The sequence below is a fragment of the Oenanthe melanoleuca genome, chromosome 10 (genome assembly GCF_029582105.1).
Source record: "Oenanthe melanoleuca isolate GR-GAL-2019-014 chromosome 10, OMel1.0, whole genome shotgun sequence".
Taxonomy (NCBI): domain Eukaryota; kingdom Metazoa; phylum Chordata; class Aves; order Passeriformes; family Muscicapidae; genus Oenanthe; species Oenanthe melanoleuca.
Genome location: NC_079344.1, coordinates 8,808,966 through 8,828,449, shown reverse-complemented (window position 1 = coordinate 8,828,449; position 19,484 = coordinate 8,808,966). Strand labels below are relative to the sequence as shown.

General features: G+C 37.1%; 1 protein-coding gene across 1 annotated transcript in view; it reads right to left on the bottom strand.

The window, feature by feature from the left end:
• EFL1 (elongation factor like GTPase 1) overlaps positions 1-19,484 on the bottom strand; it is a 63,857-nt gene that overhangs the window by 19,638 nt on the left and 24,735 nt on the right. Inside the window, exon 16 of the mRNA XM_056499490.1 lies at positions 985-1,116. Coding sequence (XP_056355465.1) covers positions 985-1,116 — 132 coding nt within the window. The remainder of the gene's footprint in view (positions 1-984; positions 1,117-19,484) is intronic.

Below are 19,484 nucleotides of genomic sequence, written 5' to 3'. Positions count from 1 at the left end.
AGATGCAGTTTTGAAGCAGGTATGATGAGGCAGTGCAATGCACACATGACAGGGTGCAAGGGCCACCTCAACACTACACACAGCTCTGGGCAACTGCAATGGCCACAATTTCCTTGTCTTCCTGTTATTGCAAGCAGCAATGGATTTTCAGGAAACTTCAGTACATATAACCACCCTTCAGGCTTCTGCCCCCAAAAAAATTTAGTTCAGATCATAATCTCAGAAGTTACTAAGGAGGAGAAACTAAGTAATAGTGCAAGAATGATCCAGCTTCCTTTCTTAAGGAACAAAAATTACCCCAAAACTGGTCAGTAGTTCTAGAATTACATTCCTTTAATACTTAATACTACACTCAGCAAAACCAGTAATTTCCAATACTTTCAAAACTGCTTTAACAAATGCAGGATGTACAATATATGATTATCTGCTACTCAAACACATGAAACAAATAGCTGCCAAGCTGTCCACTAGCTCTCTAAATAAACAACATGTAATCTTGGTGTTAGAGTATTTTGCAATGGAACATAAAGCCAGTTATTTTGGTTCTACCAAAACTACAACAACAAATGGGAATTGGGCTGAAATTCCAATAAAGCCAGAGGTACCCCACTCTTTGTTTTGCAGAAGTGGGTGGGACATTAAGGAGAAGCAGTACTGCAAATCTACAGCACAAGATTAATGACACATACAAAAGAACAGCAGCAGACATGGAGAACCCACAGATCTGCTCACCTCCACAGTAAAGGAACACTGAAGAGTTAGCACATGTGGTGTCTGACTTGTGAACAGCTGTCCCAGAAGGTCACAGCAACTTCTGTGTCTCACCTACTGACACAGGAGTGAGGCAGCTGGGACAACTCACACTGCCCTCCAGGCAGCCCATACATTTAGTTTATACTGGGCAAGTCTCCGATTCAGGGGCTAGCTCACAAACTGGCCAACACACTGAGCTGTGTTGGCTCCCCCACTCTCCCTGCAGCTTACTTGGGTGTTTTGGTTCAACAGCCACTCGCACAATCGGGGTAGCTTCAAAGTTGAGAGGTGTAAATGGTGGACAAGCAGGTGATGTTGACAGAGTTGCAGACTTCAGCACAAAATCTTGCAGGCCTCCTATTCCTAATAGAAATTGAGGGAAAAAAAAGGCAAAACAACCAGAAAAGGTCATCAACTGTTATATTAAATGAGACTAAAAACATGATCATCAAGTTTATAAAAGGTGAGATCATTCTAATTACAAAAGGAGGATTCAAGAATTCCTCACTGTTCATATAAAGGATCTGTTAAGATACTTGTCCATAAACTGGGTTCTTAAGTCTCTGGTGTGACATTTGATATTCAGTCTCACAGTTCCCACTGCATTCCCTCAGTATTTTAAAAGGCATGTTTATAGCTCTGAAGAACAGAAAGGACATGAGGACTTTTTTCCCTTCTAATATGTCCAAGGCTTTGTACAGCTCAGATTTAATTCTCGTGGTTTAAATTTAGAAAAACTTAGACTGCATGAGGCCTGCAATGGTCATCTAGTCCAACATCCAGGCCAAAGCAGGGTGAACTTCACAATTACATGAAGTTGCTCAGGACCTTCTCCACTCAAAGTTTAAACACTTTTCACAGTAGAGACTGCACAGTCTCTGCTGGCAACCTCCTCCACTGCTTCATTATTATTATTGTGAAGAATGCTTTTTTCCCCTTCCCACTCCCTTATGCCCACTTGGGATTCGCTTTTTTTTCCAACTTGATTCTTGTAAAAATGAATTGATTCCATTGTAAGCTATTAATTCTCATTCTATATATATTATAATGCTGACAAGTTGAAGAAAAGTGAGATTAAATTGTAGTGATAAGAAAAAATACAGAAAAAAATATTAGCTATAAATCTGCAAAATAGCTGCTGTAAATGCATACTTAGTTTTGGCTGCTTGGCACATTTAAGAGAATGTGAAATTATTGCCTTCAAATTCCTAACCAACTGCACATCATTCATAATTCAGTCAAAGCTATTAAAACACAACTAGAACTGTGTGAATAATAAAGACAACAAATAAAGCTGATATCAATTTATACAATCACTTTTCCTGATGTTCCTTCAATCATAAGCAATGAGCAGTGCAGTTCTAATGGAGTATAAATTAAATGAGCATGTGACTTGTAATGCTATGAGAAAACTCAAACCTTCAGCTCATAATCTGTATCTGCTTAAAAATTAAATTCACATTGTAGGCTGCTGTATATTTGTGCTCCTTTCTCCTCATTCTCTCCTACATGCCCAAGGAGTTCTTCACCCCAAACTGCCCATTATTACCCTAATACTTTTCCAGGCTTTTTTTTGTTGTTGTTTTTTTGGCTTAGCTTTCTTCATTTGAGGCCAGAAACAAAGAGGGTCAGCTTCCACCCTATGAGATCATGCAGGAGTTTGAGTTCTGGAGAGTCTGCTGCAGTTTCATCTGCAGAATCAGGCTGTTCCTCCAGCTCTGGAGGCTGGATGCCTGGCCAACAGGGTAATCCAAAACCCAAAATGTCATTATATAAGAAAACCTGCCTCAAAATAACTGGAAGCAGAACAACATTCAATGGCTTTAAATGCATGACTGCAGATGCTACAAAGAAAATAAATCTGTATAAACTCTGTGTTGCACCTGACCTATGACCAGCATGTATTTCCTCTTTTTCACTTATTCAACATGTGGTTTGAATGAAAAACAAATGCTGGATCATCACCACCAGGGACTGAGAAAAGGGATGGGTCCATTTTATTCTGATCTTCTCCAGCTGGTAAAATGAAAATGATTTAGAATGGGAGGTGAACAGATTCTTTGCACACTATAATGTGAAGCAGAGAAATAAAGTTACTAAATCTTACTTCAGATAGACTCACTCTCTTCTTAACACATTCCTGCACTCTTACTGTCATAAAAAAAAAGAAGCTTTTTGCTCTTCTGTTTCACATTTGAAGGCAAAAATACATTAAATGTAAGTGTCTGGCATCAATAACACACTAAAAATGAAAAAAACTCTGTCAGTTTTCATGAAAACTGTTAGGCTTACAACCTGAGTGTTTTAATTGCTCAAGTGTGTGAGCCAGCACAGAGCAGTGTCCAGCCACGTTGAACCTATTTAATTAAAAAACTCTTAGTAATAAATGTTGGAAAACATCTACAAAGGTTCTTGGATACTCTTTTTGCATAATGTGATTACTAAGTAACTGCTAATGTGTTTTCTGAATAATTTTACAGGAAGAGGTAACAAAACTAATTCCAATGTACTACATGACATAGCAATGGAAGAATTCCACTAATTATGATGGTACATAAGTCCTAAACTTATTGTCCAGATCACATACTACTTGAGATCACAGATCTCAAATGTGTATCAATATGTTATTTGAAAGGTTTTAAAAAAACACTCCAAAATTAAGCCTCAATAAAAGCCAGTAAGAGAACGGTAAATAAGGCCTTCAGAGGTGGTTTGTGCTTTTAAAAGTAGACCAAATAATGGTTCAGGGAGAATTATTGCACTGGTGGTGAAAGATGAGATTTACAAAGGTTCTTCTTTTATTGAGTTCCTTCTCTGACTTGCTCTAGAAGATAAGAATACTAAATCAAGTATATAACTACCTGTATCCCCAGATATTAGCATATGATAGAAAATAAATGATAAAAAGAGATAAGAACATCATGACTGAAATTTTCAAAAGGAATAGAGTTTTAAGGCAGGCCTCAATTTACTTTCCACTTCTATGTCTTGTTGGTAACCACTACACCTTGTACATTGCTTTTGCTGTCTTTAAAGTATGCTTTTCCAGCTCAATTTAGCTTTAAAGATCTGAACACATAACAGATCAACTTCAAGGTATATGTAATTAGTTTCTCTTGATGTAGAAAGATTTAGGCATTTAATGTTCCTTCAAGTTGCAAAAAAATGAAGCAGACACCACCACCACCACACTGAAGTTTTTCAATCAGATAAGAGAATAATTTAGTTTGCAGTGTGAAAAATCGAACAAAGAAGAATGAAAGCTGTTTGAATTTTAACTTCTGCCACACTGTTACTAGCCTCAGCACATTAGTTCAGTCGATCTTTATCTTCTCTCACTGATGATATCACCACTTAAGAATCCTGGGCTGCTTTGGAATGGAGACTTGTCAAGCTTTGGACTAACACAGTCAGGAACTAAGTAAAGCAGAAATCTAATGTTAATCTTCTCTGTAAGGCTCTGTCTCCACTGAAATCTATCATCTCCTATCAATGATACCTCCTAGAAAGATCAGGACCTTACAATATGGAAAACCTCCTGGTTTAAATGCTCCAGGCACCTCACTATGTATCAGTGAAGAACATGCAAGCTCCTACATAATTATGAATTATGTAGGAGTGATGCAAACTTTTATAAATCTACACAATCTGAAATCTCAAAGTGAGCATGTGCCTGTTGTTTCAACGAGACTATACAAACACGACACCTTTATAATTTCCTTTGAGCAGTAATACAAAAGCTTTTATTATGCCCTGTGAGAGACATTTTAAAAGAAATATCTTTAAATGGTGATTTTAAAAATATGAATGAGAAAACATATTCACAAATCCACCTTAAAAGTATGATTGGCTTGGATGTTTCCAGTTCATTCCTGAAGTAAATAGGCTAAAGGCCAACTAAAACAAATAGAACAAACTGTATTGGCCAAATAATATTAAAATAATTTTAAAATCAAGGAAAATGCTTCCATATAAATCATCATTCTTCCTCAAATCTATGCAAATAATTCTCCTTTTCCCAATATCTAGCTTAAAACTACAAAAGATTATACCATTAGCACACTGATACCTGTTGGGTGACTAAGAGGGGTTCACTGTAACCAGATAAACTTTAAGCATCAGCCTCCAGCTGATTTCATTACTGTCCCTAATTAAAAAAAAAAAAAAAAAAAAAAAAAAAAATTAAAAGGAGGGATTTTGTAAGGAAAAAGTGGCTTTTGATGGAATTAAGCTCAGTTACAATAGTATGCCTTTTACATTTGAGGAATCTTATAAGGTTTTACTAATCACTGGGATTATATGACTGTAACTGTGGGGACAAGCAGCTACTGTGGCTTAAGAATAACTTGTATTACACATTTATCACCTCAGATTTTAGCATGTTCCTCTTGTGTCTCATGGGCACTGCAGAGAGACATCTGAGGGCAGAATCTGACCTTTCTATATTAGAAGCTGTTTCTAGAAGAGAAGGGAATGTAAATCAAGACAAAGACCACATTCTAGGGGAGATTTCATCAACTTTTTCCATAATACACACCACATGTTAGCACAGATTGCTGGTGAGCCTCCTCATCTCTAATTGTGCACTTCCCCCTCAATCCTTACTTCTTTCTGAGGCAAGTGAAATTGCTTGTATGGAAAAGAGAATATTGTAAGGTATGTGCATGGTTTCAGCTGCTCTCAGTTCCAATCATTTTACAGAAGAGTTAATTCAACATTTGCTTTTTCTGCCTTCTCAACTTTTTTTCTTGAGCTGAATCTCTAAAAATCACCAGTATCCAACAGACTGTAGAACCATTTGTCCCAGTTTCTTCTTGATTTTCAAAACCACAAGTTCTATGCACTGGAGATTAACATGAATTCAGTTTCTCAGTACAAAGGTGTTCAGGTGTAATTTTATTATAAAATTTTACTTTTCAGTTCATAGCAGTTGGAAGGGAAATTGAGCCTGACTTCCTGATCAGATGAGAGTAAACTCAGCCATATTACCAATAATGCTACAACAAAACTCCCTCTCTCCAAGGGGCACAGTTGTGGCAAGACACTGAATGCAACAAGCAGCTCTTGACACTGACACTTTACCACTGAATCTTCAAGAAGTGAAAGATGAAAAAGTGCTGGAGCACCCCACTGAGCTCCTTTAGGAAAAACCAGCAGTTCAAAGAACAAAGCTGCCTGCTTCCAGAGCTGCAAGGAGAGCAAGAACACCATCTAACAGCATGTTCCACTAAAATATTCTACTACTAGATTTTAGTTTCTAGAAGGATTGCAAACACACAATGAGTAAACAAGCATAATTTATCTTCTGCTGAGTGTCTTTGGGAAAAAATACCATGTATTTCATGAGGCCCTTAGACTGCATGGTAACACACATTTCCTAAGTGCTGATTGAGCTGACAATTCTAATTATGAACATTCCTATACGTTTTCAGATGAGACTATGAATAATTTCAAAGAAATTGTAAAAAAACACCTTTACATTAAACAGTTACAGTGAATGGCTTGAGATATACCTGCACTCAGTCTGTGAGACAAAGCTGTCATCAAAGCTGAGTCAGAAATTTGCTTGCTAAGATACAAATTTACCTTAAAGAAAACAGAATTAAACCAGAATCAGTTAACATTCCAAATCTGGCTTCTGGATTTACAAACTGTTCTAGTCAAGATGAAATATTGATTTCCTTAAGCTGCCTAATGAGACCAATAAATACAGAAGATGAAAGTATTTCAAATAATCATGTTTTTCCTACGCTATACAATTATTTCATTTATCATGCCATACTAATTTTTGGAGCTCAAGACTAAAGAAAATTATCCCAATTTTTCAACATTTATGTTTAAGTGTCATTTCAGCACAGAAACCTAGGAATTTCATACTTATATCTGTAACAGACCCCCATCCATCTTTACCTATTATGAAATCTATGCACTTGTAATTCCACAGGGGAAAAAAAAAGGAAAAATAAATCTTTACTCCAATTAAAACTACTTTAACCTTTTAACTGTAAAGCATTCTTGATAAAGCACTGAACAGCACCTTCTGTGGTTTTATAAAATGGTCAGTAGCTGTCCTCAGCAGTATATATGCAATGTATTTTGCCTGAGCCCACACATTAAAATTCCTTTCCACACACCAGCTCAACTTGACATCACTTGAAAGCAGCAATACTGAACAACAGTAAATATGTGGACTGATATTTGTGCATAGGCACTGGAACTCACTTCAGTTACAGCCTGTATGTCAAATTAATGCTTCCATTACTGCACATGGGAAGCATTTAGTGCTGCACAAAACTCTGCATGGGTTTCTGAAACACAAACTAAATTTTAGATTTATAATTACTTTAAATAAATTATTTTAATTTGACCTGACAGCAACACATCTGGATTTACTTAATTTTTTAAAAAAATTACTACCAGAACTTCAGCACCGGTTCAGAATGGTTGCTGTCCCAAACAAATGGAACTTAGGAATATGTGTTTCAACAGATTTACTTTGATAATCTACAAGTCTTTTGAAATGCTGATTTGCTGTTGAGGTTTTTTTATTTAGTAATAGTAAATGTGCCTTTATAAACATATGAATAAAATTGCATGTTGTACTGGAAAACAGACCAGCTGAATTCTTATGGAGCATCCCATGCAGGGAAAAAAATTGCCCAGCAATCCTCCAAGAACAAAGAAAGTCTTCTAGTCAACACAGCTTTAACTACACTCTCTGAAGACTCTATGTATCTTTCTGTGAAATGTTTCAGGTGTAGCTCTGGAGGCCTCTTTGCATTTTTCACACATGCACACATGCTGGCCATCCACTGCTGGTTCCTACTGGTAAAATGAGAAATCTATTAAATGAAAAAGAAAAAAAAAAAAAAAAATCCCCCAAAAGCCACCACAAACAACAAAACCCTCGACCACCAACAAAACCCAAGAAAATATTGAAGTGTTTGGTAAAATGCTTTAGACTTGACTTTTGCTTGATATGAATATCTAAGTTGGCAAAAGAAACAAACACCAAGAGATCCAAATTTCTCCACTCGAGCTAGCAGAAGAAAGACAAATCTCCAGCAGTCATCTAGCAAAGACACATTTGACATTGCTATTTTGGACTTTAGAAAGGAGAGAAAGTTATTTAAAACCAACTTCTCTGGCTAGTTACATTAGTAAAAAGCAGAACAATCTTTAGCAGGACCACCATCAAAATATCAGCTGTGCACACATGCTCAGTTCTGGAAATCTATTAAAAGAGGATTGTGTGTTACAGAATCATGAAAAGAATAGATATCGAAGTATTAACCCAAACAATCACTTCTTAATTTATTTCAACGTTTTCTTTCAAATATTTCACCTACATTGAAAGGTATGGATGCTCAGAAGGCAGAGGAGAGGGAGGCAGCAGCCTGAGGCTGAGAAGGGAGGCATGGAATCAGCTCTGCTCTATCCAATTGAGCGTGAAAACTGTTTAACATTAAAAGAAAGGGGATGGAGGCAAAGCCTTTCTACTTGAACATGCAGCAAAGTTCAGTATTTATTTCTAAGTAGACAATGGGAAGACATAAACTCCCATACAATATTTTTCTATTTTTATGAGAGTACTGGAGGCGAGATGCAAATGAAAAAAGCTCATTTCATTAGGGTTTTCAGCACAATAGAAAGCTTAATTCTTCTAATTTCTTGATCAAATGCTTCCCACAACAGAGAAAAATAACTAATCTCAGCTAATCAATAACATCAAATGATTTCCTCATAAATCAGACTAGTTATAGCATAGTCTACAAACCACCCAAAGAGCAAATGCCATTTTAGGCTTTATTCAGTTTTAGCAATGTCTCCTGAAAATGGGCAGACTTCATGTATATACTGGTTTTTTAAACTGAAGATTGTAAAATAGAAGTAACATCTGTTACTTTCCAGAATCAATTATAAGTGGTGTTAAAATGAATGAGGCCTTCAGGCACTGATCTTGCAAAGAATTAATTTTAATCTGTAAAAGTCTTGGAAGTTTTGTCCTTTCTGCCTAGAAAAAGCTAAATGAACATAATCCTACAAAGTCTGCATTACATATCCCAGGCACACGGGGAATTTAGAATCTACCACTAGAAGTATCAACTGCAAAAGACAATGGCAGTTAGCTTAAAAACTCATTAAATTTTGTCCATCCATGCACTGATTTACGTTTAACTGTAGAATCCCAATATACTTGATCTATATTTCATTTCTTTAAAAAAGTACATAAGGCCCTCATCACCCAATACATGAGATAAATGCAAATACAAACTAACCAGTTATGAGGATATTCCAGACAGCACAGGCAGAAGCAGCACACTCATTACCAAATGTGTACAGTATCCTGTGGGAAATGCCTGAGCCAGTGACCATTTATCCTGTTAACTTGTAAGACATGCAAGTAACTAATTAAAATTCAATTTTCCAAGACCTGCCCCAATGCCTAATGCTTTCTTTTAAAGGCAAGCTCCCCACCCCCCAACACATCTGTCTGTAACTGATTTATGCTGCCTGATTTTGCTGCCTTGGGAAATATGGCTTAGAGTCTTCCAAAGCACCATGAGTAATGGACCACTTCAGCCTGCATTATGCAGAAATTGATGTTTACTTTTAATATAATAATTTTCAAGACGGATAAAGAAGAATATAAAATTTCACTTCAAGCTAAAAGAAACCTTTAAGTAGCTCATTTGTAGTTACACAAGCAATAATATTCTGGGAAATAATTAATCAGAAGGATTCTAACTAAATAAAGCACCTTTCAAATGTCTCAGATTGGGACTATTTGACATAATGGGTGTAAAACAGATGGCATGAGAGGGAACAGGGATGTCTTAAATACACTTGTTATATCAGCAGCCTAGGAAGCTATTGATAATGAGTTATTTATCACATGCTCCAGGTCAGTAGCTAAACTAATTAAAAAATATACAGAAAATGCACTCAAATTAAAAAAAAAAAAAAGAACGAAAAAACTTGCTGCCACATGAAAACCCGTTACCATTAATACTGACCTCAGACTGAAAAGAATTCTTATTTTTTCACAAAATTATATTTAAATATTGGATTTTAAAAGTCAGCGTCACTTTAAGTAATACTGCCAGTCTGCCTCTGAGTAACCCAAGCATACCAAAATCAAGCATATTTAAAATGTAAAAACCCCCTAAAAGTTAGGAATGCTATTTATCCTCCTTATCCCCCCAAACCTTTTTCCCCTAAAGGAAAGAGAACTGTAATTTTCGCCCTAATTTCCGATTACTTCAGTTAATGTATCATCGAGAGTTATTACTGTAATTTGCAGTCTGCATAATTTTGACTTCCTAAAATATTGCAACATAAGTTCCATTAGCTCTAGGACAAGAAAAAGATGGGAAAAAAAATACATAGATCATTCCTAAGGTAGGAGAATTTTTAAAACTAGTGCAGAGGACCACACCATTAAACTGGGCTTTAAATTATTCCTCTACTTTAAAATGAAGATATTAAATAGAAATGATCTTGATTTTTAATGCCTTGTTGCAAAAAAACCCCAAAACCAACAAAACAATTTAATTTTATTTAAGTCACATGAGTCTATATGCACTGAGAATATCTTCAACATGGCTGTCTTCATTTGTTACGAACAGGCACGAGCCTCACACTGACAAAAGACACCAGGGAGGGAGCTTGAAGCTTTAACACCACCACATCTGGAAAACCCTGTGTTTTAGTTCCCAGTCACTGATTGATTCATTTGCATTCAAGGATAAAAGGCAAAGAGACCCCACCCCAAAAGGCAGTCTGAGAACACCATCCCAAATACAGCTGGGATGATCTACTGCCAGCTGCCCCCTAAAAAATCAAGCCTGTCCCCACTTCTGGCTCCTCAGCACCAGCATTTGTCAGACTCTGAGTGAGATAATTCAGGATACTAAATAAACAGAGTAAAATTAATCTAATAAAAAGCAATATTTCCTCTCACCCAATTTGCAATCAACTATCAAGCATTAAGAGGCTGCTTCTGACATTTTGTCCAAGAACAGGCAACTCAACATATTAATCCTAGTGAAACCCCAATGGCATGATGACACTAACCAGAACACTGGGTTAAACAACCAGCATCTCCAAAAACTACTTGAGAGACCTTTTCCCCCTTTCCCATCTATGTAGAGGGAGCAGCTAACACCTCTAGGTTGTGAAAAAAGTTAATTGGTCTGCCTGCCCCAGCTCTGTGCCCTCCCAAAGGATGCCAGGCTGGCTGACATTGTGCTGCCTAAGCAGCAGAGCCCACAGATGAGGTATCAAGTGTCACCCACAGGCAATAGCAGTGGTTGGCTGCTGCTTCAAGACAAAGCAAAACCTTAAAACACACACACAAAAAAAAAAAAAAAGTCAGCTGCTTTTCTGGACAGAAGTAATGTGGCTATTTGCCACTGCTCTGTATCAGCTTTAAATGCTTTGGAAGAGTTCCAGATAGATAAACCTTTTTTACTAAAAATGAGAGGCATTCTGCTAAAAATGCCTGAGCACTGAAATGACTCTTTTTGGTTGAGAGGCAAGGCTTTCAACACAGTATGTCATACTTCCTGATGGGACTGTGGACACAAAAGGATCTGTTAAAAATGGAGTATGTTTTTAGTGCCATTTCCAAAGTAAATGCAACTCCTGTAATCACACAGGCTCCCCTCAACAACTTTTAAACATGTTGTCAATTCCACTAAGTTCACCAGCAAGAGAGAGCAGAGGGTTCAGGTGTAATTAAGTTTCCACAAGTTATGTAAAACCAATGGCTAAGTACTGAAGGGAGACCAAAATTGGTGATCTCACTGAAGAAAGGGCAGGCAAAACACAATCATTACATATCCTGCCTGGAAGCAGCTGCCTGGAGAGAGCACGTGCACCCAACAGCCAACAGGGACACCACTGCAGCAGAGAGGGGAGCTGAGGATTTTAAGGACATCAGTCCACAGGAATCCAGGCTTTATTAGTAACACTGCTCAGAGAACTTCCTTTTTGAACATCACAAAACAATTAATCTTTTATGCAAAAGCTCCAAAAAATATAACCATCAGGATTCCAGACATTTTACATCCCATTTTAAGAGCTTCTCAATCATGTGAGCTGCCTTGTCCTCATGAGCTCCAGCATGCCAAAGAGTGTGAATGTCTTTGTGTAAGTGCAGTAACTGATGGAACAAGAACTACCAGCAGGTTGCATTTTCATTTACAGTAACAGGTTCACAGCCATGCAACTCACACAGCTGGTGACCCAATACCTCAATATTGTACAAATCTTAACATATGACACTTGGAAAACATCAAGTCATTGGATGAGTATTTGTTGCTCAATATTATGTTTCAGAAATTCAATTAGTCACTGAAACAGACTTGTATCAAAGCTGGCATTTCACTGAAGCTTAAAATGTCAGTAACAGATGAACTGTTATGTCCCATACATTAACTTAAACAACTGTAAAACTTACACACTCAGAGTGGAGTTTTTCTATTTTCCCACCAGTATATTGTCTTGGCAAAGGTCTGGCTACATTCAAGACAATAATAGTGCACTTAAACCAACATCAAGCGTCTTAAAAAAACTTCAAGACTTCAAATTTATTGGGATGACAGAAATCACCTCTATTGTGTCCAGAAAAACTTTGACTCATCACAGCTGGGGTCCTCACACTCACTGCAGTTTTCCTACTGCAATCTCAATATTTTCACACAAACAGGACCAGAAGTAAAGATTGCAATAGAAAATTCTCTCCACCAAATTAGGTGAATTATCTACCAAAATATATATGCTCAAAGGAAGATGAGCAAATTTAAAACTCCACAAAAAACATTAGCTACAATCCATGACAGTCACAACAGAGAAGCAGCTTTGTAAATGTAACTTTTAATTTTTAAAAATCACACTTGACTTTTGTCCCTATACATAACAGACCTCACTGGAGGGAATTAGGTAGTAAGGAGCAAGAAAGTTGAGACAAGAACCCTACTTCTTTTAGTCTTAATTAGATGCAAAAAGGTATCTAAATTTGCTTCCATGCATTAATGAAAAAATTTCAAAATACAATCAAATAAGGCGAGAAGGTGTTCTGCATCTTAAGACAAACTCAATCTTAACAGCCCTTCAAGCATTATTTCATGTCTATCTATGACTGGAATTTAACAATTCTTTATACATAATGTTCTTACCCATTCAGATTCTGAAGCATGTAAAACTAGAAGAACTATCTAGGCTGGCTGTTTTCAAATCATACGGCTCTGACTATGAAATGACAATAGTTTCTACTAGCAAAATACAAATGGAGCTGAAACTTACACTGCTTGGTTTGCAAACTGCAGAATACTTCTAGTAAATATCAGCTTTTCCAATTATTGATTAAACCAAAAAGCCCTACAAACAATCTAAACTTTGAGCCTGAACTATCCAGGGCTGCCCCTTTAACAGTGTTGTTTAGCAGTGCTCCACAGTTTGACATCAGTTGATAATCCTAAATATAGCTCTGCCTTAAGTCCCCCCCACAGTTCAGAGCCCAGACAAAGCCAGCTCCATGACTCACAGCCTGACAGGCCAAACAACCTCACAACACTCCTGCAATTTCATCTGACACACAGAACAACATCACAGCTTCGGGATAATATTTAGAAAATAAGTCATTAATACACAGCCTTTGTTAACAGCCTCTTGACTTTTTAACCTTCCCGTTTGTTAAGCAGGATTGTGACTCTGTGTGAATCACGTTCCTTCAGAGGGGTTATGAGCAAAAACGACTCCAAACTTCTCTTGCCCAGTGCCCTCAGTGCAATCCTCACTGCTTTGTCTGAGCTCCTTGAAGCAGCTTTGGTAGCAACAGACAATGGAAGCAGAGCAGAAAACATCCAAAGGAATAAACGGAGGCTTCTGTGGCCAGCTCAAAAGTAGAAGTAGAGTCATTTCACAGCCACAGATGGTATTTATTTATTTACTGTAAGGATGCTGTGCATTACAGGCACCAGGGCTCCTACACAGAAAGAGGAGCATTTCCACAGCAGGTGTGAGAGCAGGTATCTGCTCCCCTTACACAGGCCAGGTCACTTTAGGAAGTGCTCCAGCAGGAATTCAGAACACATTCAAGTAAATCACCCTCCCAGATTAGTGGTTTTGCATAAACAATGCACGGTAAAAAAAGAGGTCTTTTTGTTTGCTTGGGCTGTGGTTAACTAAAATATTCTCATCTAATCTTACTTTATTGACATGGGATAACTAAGGTAATACTAATTAAAAGTAGAGGCAGAGTAAGAGACAGAAATACAGAGAGAAAGGTGAAATAGAAAGGGAAAGTAAGAGGTTAACACTAAGATTTGGGCTGGGGAGCTTAAGGGGAAAAGGGTCGATTTCAGAGCCACGTTAACACTCCAAAAACAGCTCAGGGAGGTCCAGCCTAATTTCTACAGTCCGGCTATTACCCTGGAGCAAAAGGCAATTAGTGTAGCCATGAAAGTTAAAGAAACATTCAAAGAGAAGCTGTTTTTCATAAAAAACAGTAGCTTTTCTCAGGACAAAGAAAGTGTCAAAAAAAAAGAAGCTGAACAAGACGTTTTCATGGCAGTGGCTTTACTTAACACTACACTGCCTCTGAAACCTGTAAATATCCAAGTTGAGCTAATAAGTAGGAACCATGCTGACTGCAGATTTTTGGCTCTCAGACTACTCGGTGAGATTAATTTAATTTAGAGTCAAAACATTTGTAGATTTTCTGCATGAAGAAATGTCCATTAAAAACTATAATCCACTACACTGACAGTACTGTGAATCCATGAGACCTTCACCCAAAGTTGAAATAGCAGCACTTTTGTATTGTATGAAAAACAGTGCCCTCTGCCTTCACATTAAATGGGAGTAAGAAAACATTTTAAGGATAAAACAAGTTAACTACTTCCTATACCCCGTTCTTGTAAAGAAACATGGAAAATTACATGACAATTCTCTAACTATTCTAATTTGTCAAAGAATCATCCTAAGACAATTGCCCTGAATATTGAGATTTTGATACACTAATTAAAACATAATCCTTATCAGACAGCTGTATGTATGTTTCAAGAAACTGAAACTCAGTGAAAAACAGAAAACCACTAGATTTGATCTTAAGAACTGTTTTGTTCACAGGATACTCGTTTAAAGGGTAAAGGTGGGAAAAAGCTGTAATCAAATCCACATAAAGGAGTTTCAATTTTGCAGAATCTTAGAAAAAATTTTATACAGAAACAGAGAGGATCAGATATTCAAGAGAATTGTAAATTTTTTATTGCTAAAAATCACATATACAGAGAGCAACTTCCTGGTATACTAAAACTGAAAAAGGAAGGATTTAAAAGAAAATACTCAAAAGTGAAGAAGTGCAAAAGTAGTGACAAACTAGATTTAACTAACAAAGCCTACACTGCCTAGAAAAACCATGTTTATTTATCCATCACTTCATTTTTGAGACAACTAAACTAATTTCCAGATCCAAGTTTGTCTTCCCTTGCCTCAAGTGTTACACATGGTATATTTCAGCAGTGATAAACACCAGGAATGAGAATATTTTCTATTATTAATACAATTATTTGAGTTATTTAGGTTGTGCTGGGAAAAGCACAGTGTCCTGTTTGAGAAGGATAAAGAAGCAGGACAGTATTTGAGGCCTGGCAAGAGAGAAGCTGCGTTAGCAACAGAGATGCACACACATGTGAAATACAGCTCTGTGATACAGAAAACAATGATTATCCACATGGACAACTTTATGATTTAATGCCATATTTTACACCCTTCTGTGTCTTTCCACACTTCAGTAGAAATCCAGCCTAAATGACACCTATGAGGCAGCATGCCAGTTATAATTTTATTTAGCTACTGCCCCAAGTATACTATGACTTGCTACAGACAAATGTCTACATTCCACAACTACCTTTTAGTACATGAATTGACTACATGTGCAATGAAGCTGCAACTTTATTCATCTGATAGAAACTGAACTTTAGCTGCCAAAAAACAGATAAAGGAATAGCCAGATGATTAAAAGTGCACACATCTTTTCAAAGATGTCAGGATTTGATTCATGTACACCATCACAGTAGCAAGAGAGATGTATTTTCCATAAATAACACTGCAAAACCCCAAATCTTTTTAGAAGAGAACTTCTTCTCTGCATTGGTAATTGGACACATTCCTAAACAGATTTGATTTATGGTGTATTTTTCATCTCTGAATGACTACACATGAATTTACATGCAGAAAGGCATGCATTTTCAAACTCATTTGTGCTTAAAGTGAATATTTTGCACCTATTTCTGAAATGACACTGAAATGTTCTCAGTTTGAATTTTAGAAAACCCATGGTCACATTAAATAAAGGAAATGTTCCTTCACAACAGATTCCTGAAAGTTTGAGTTCTACAGCAACTTCTGCAAAGGCAATTCTCTAGCATATTTAATTCAGAGGGAAGAAAAGCCTAATACCATTTTGGACAAGGGGATAAAAGTTTCAGTTATATAGTCTAAATACAGAGCCTTTTTACATCAGGTAATTTACACCTCTGTTAAAAACTGAGCCTCAAGCACTAACTCCTCAAGTGAGCCCTGTTTGCTGAATATCTGGACATTTACAATAATGCCCTGATGTCCCAAACTGATGATTCCCACTCTTGATACAGCATTTCATAGCTGCACTAACAAGCAGGATTTTCTTAGAAATGGAATGCTATTAACTTTGAGTACAAAACTGAAGTCCTCTATTATAGATCCTCATTTAGTAATGGATTCTAAAGTCTCTTTAGAGAATTTCCACCAATCAAGGCAAGTTAGATGGTTTCCCTTAGAACCACATCAGAGGAAAGGAGGGAGCAAGCAGCTACACTACAAACACCTACCAAAAAATGCTGACATTCTACTTTTTGAGAGGATACTGGCCTTAAAAACATACAACACACCAAAGAAAAAAAACATGCTCCAAGCAATTTTTAGAAGCAGACTGAGGAGTATAGCATTCAGGCTCTTCAAATGAAAACATGAAGTCATTTCCCCAAATGATCACTGAGGTATCTCAGCGTGCTGTAAAAAATCCCAAGCGCAACATTGTATATGTCAGCTCAGCAAGTAACCTAAAATTCCACTTAAGATTTCTCTTACCATTTTACATTGATGATACTAACTACTTTACTTCTATTCATACAGTTCATTAGCCAAGTAATAAACATGGCTATTTCTGTAGATAACTGCTCTCCTTTTATTTTTACATGCACTATAGAGGGAGAGACTGAAAATAGTACACTGATGCTGACTTAAAGACAGTAAGTGTGAAATTCTGGGGGAAATCCCTGTCTTTTCATTTTAAAGAGACTTGCAAAACGACACCCATCCAACCACTCACAGAAGATTTGGAGATAAGCCAGGTAGTATCTGTGACCTAAGCCCACAGTTAGCTGCTGAAAGGCTGAGAAACACCTGCCCAGGGCAGTGACTCCAGAAGTCAATTGTCCACTCTGACACAAGAGGAGTCAGGCCCCTGAATTCTGAACAATGAATAGCAGTGTGATAATAGGCACCGAACAAATTTGAAGTCTCGTGGCCAAGAATCACTTCCTTTTGCAATAAACGCTGGGGTGATAAACAGCCAAGTGCCTGCACCTCAGACCCTGTGCCCACTCTATTTCTAGATGTTTATATTAAGTGGCTGCAGAGCATGTGGCTGCTGCTGTGCTCTGAGCTCCTTCAAGCAGCAGTGGTATGAAATTGTCTCGATTCTTGTTAGTCCCACTGCTGCCCACAGGCACACAAGCAGCAACAACCAACACCGACAAGTCTGGGCAGTTTTCCTTCTGGTATTATCTGGGAAACCTCAAGCATCAGCAAGTAGCTGTCTGCATACAAACCCCAAAGAATCAGGAGTGCTTGCCTTGCATTCAGGAAATTACACAGAAATCTCATTTCCATTCACACAATAGCTCAGTTTTTACAGATTATAAAAATTAGAAGTTGCTATAAAACTGACATAGAATGTTTCCTTGCATTCTTCCCTTTCCTCAAAGACTTAATAATTTGCATTTTTTTGACATTATAATCCAGCAGGGGGCAAGAGCAAATTTACAGGCATTGTTAGGCAGATTAATATATTATGCCTTTAGCTTAAATAGTCTTGTACAGATCAAAATTTTAAATATTATTTAAAAACGCCTTGTATTTTAATGGCAAGATTAAACACATTTTTAAGATTTCACAATCAGCTCCCAAAAATTAGAGCAGAGAACATTCCAGAAGCACTAGAGAATTTAGAAGTGGTTTTCTTCAGAAAGGATTACTACACTTTTGATTTCCTTTTATAGTCTTAATAAGCTTCAGTCAGAAAAACAGAAAAAATACAGATACTCAAAAAGCAATTTAAATTCTCAAAAAAAAAAACAAACAAAAAACCCAACCAAAAAGTCCCACCAAAAAAACACAAAACAAAAAGGGCTTTATAAGGAAACTATTAACCATTCAAAGTATCTTTCCAAAAAAAATTCAGCTGAGTTACTAAAGACACATGTCAGTGCTGTAACTCTGACCTAAGACATGGCATATTTTTTATCTCTCAAGTGATATCTTGATATTGATTTGAAAACAAGCTAATGAATCACTTATTTCTTTTGCAATAAAGTTTGTCAAGTCAAAGCCCCCAAAATAAACCACATGGAATGGTAAGTCAAACAGGGCAAAGGAAACTCAGCAGATGATCAGCAAAATACACTTCTAATTTCATTTGGTGCTAGTTCATCAGCTGTGCACTATGTCATGTTATGTTGCCCTCCAAGCAATATCAATTTTTCAGCCTGCCTTGTTAGAAGCACACACAGCAAAGAGCAGGAACTGCAAAGGGACTAAATCCACAATGGCAAAAATAGAGTTAAAGAAAATGGTTTCAGTTTCCAGCTCTGAAAGAGGCCAAACAACAGATTAACTATTATGTCTTTAGCTCAAAGAAACAACTTGGACATATCCATTTTTTTCAACAATTTAACTATTAATAAAACACTAACTAGGTAGGAAAATAATATAAATACTATGGTGTCAGGTAAATGCAACAGTCCATGAGATTAAATGTCATTCAACAAAATCCATCCAATTATATACCTCTTCCTTAACAGTGCTGGATTACTAAAAGCAAGTTTAAAAGGCTATTTTTAGCCTAAAAGGTTATATTATAGACATTACAAGATGGCTGTTAGAGATAAAAATTGTAAGTATTCCAAAACTGAAGACAAAGGTTTGAGTTTTCTTTGTTTCATTCAGTATTTTGGGCTAATTTCAGTAATATTCTGGAGGAAGACTGCCCTCCTGTGTTCACTGAGCACAGCAGGCTGGGATGAGACAGCCCCTGCAGCTGGAATCACTTCAAGCTGGCAATTTTATTTATTTTATTTTTTTTTAAATAATCACATTACTGATTCAGAGAGCGAAATTAGCCCACCAAATGTTTGCACAGAAATACAAGGCTGGTGAACAGCAGGCCTGTTCCTAGTGCTCTCACAGAAGGTGGTAATGCCTGCTAGCTGGCATCAGGCCTAAAAGCCATTCTGGGCCTTTAAAATGGCATTGCTGCTTGCAGCTGCTCTTTGCTCTTAACAGAGGCTGCTTATTAAAAGCTCCTAAATTGTTCAATGAAGTCCTAAAGGAATAAAATGCTTGTCAGACACCTTGTAATGAGGTTAGCTGTACTCCTTCACACCAGCTCTTCTGCTACTGCA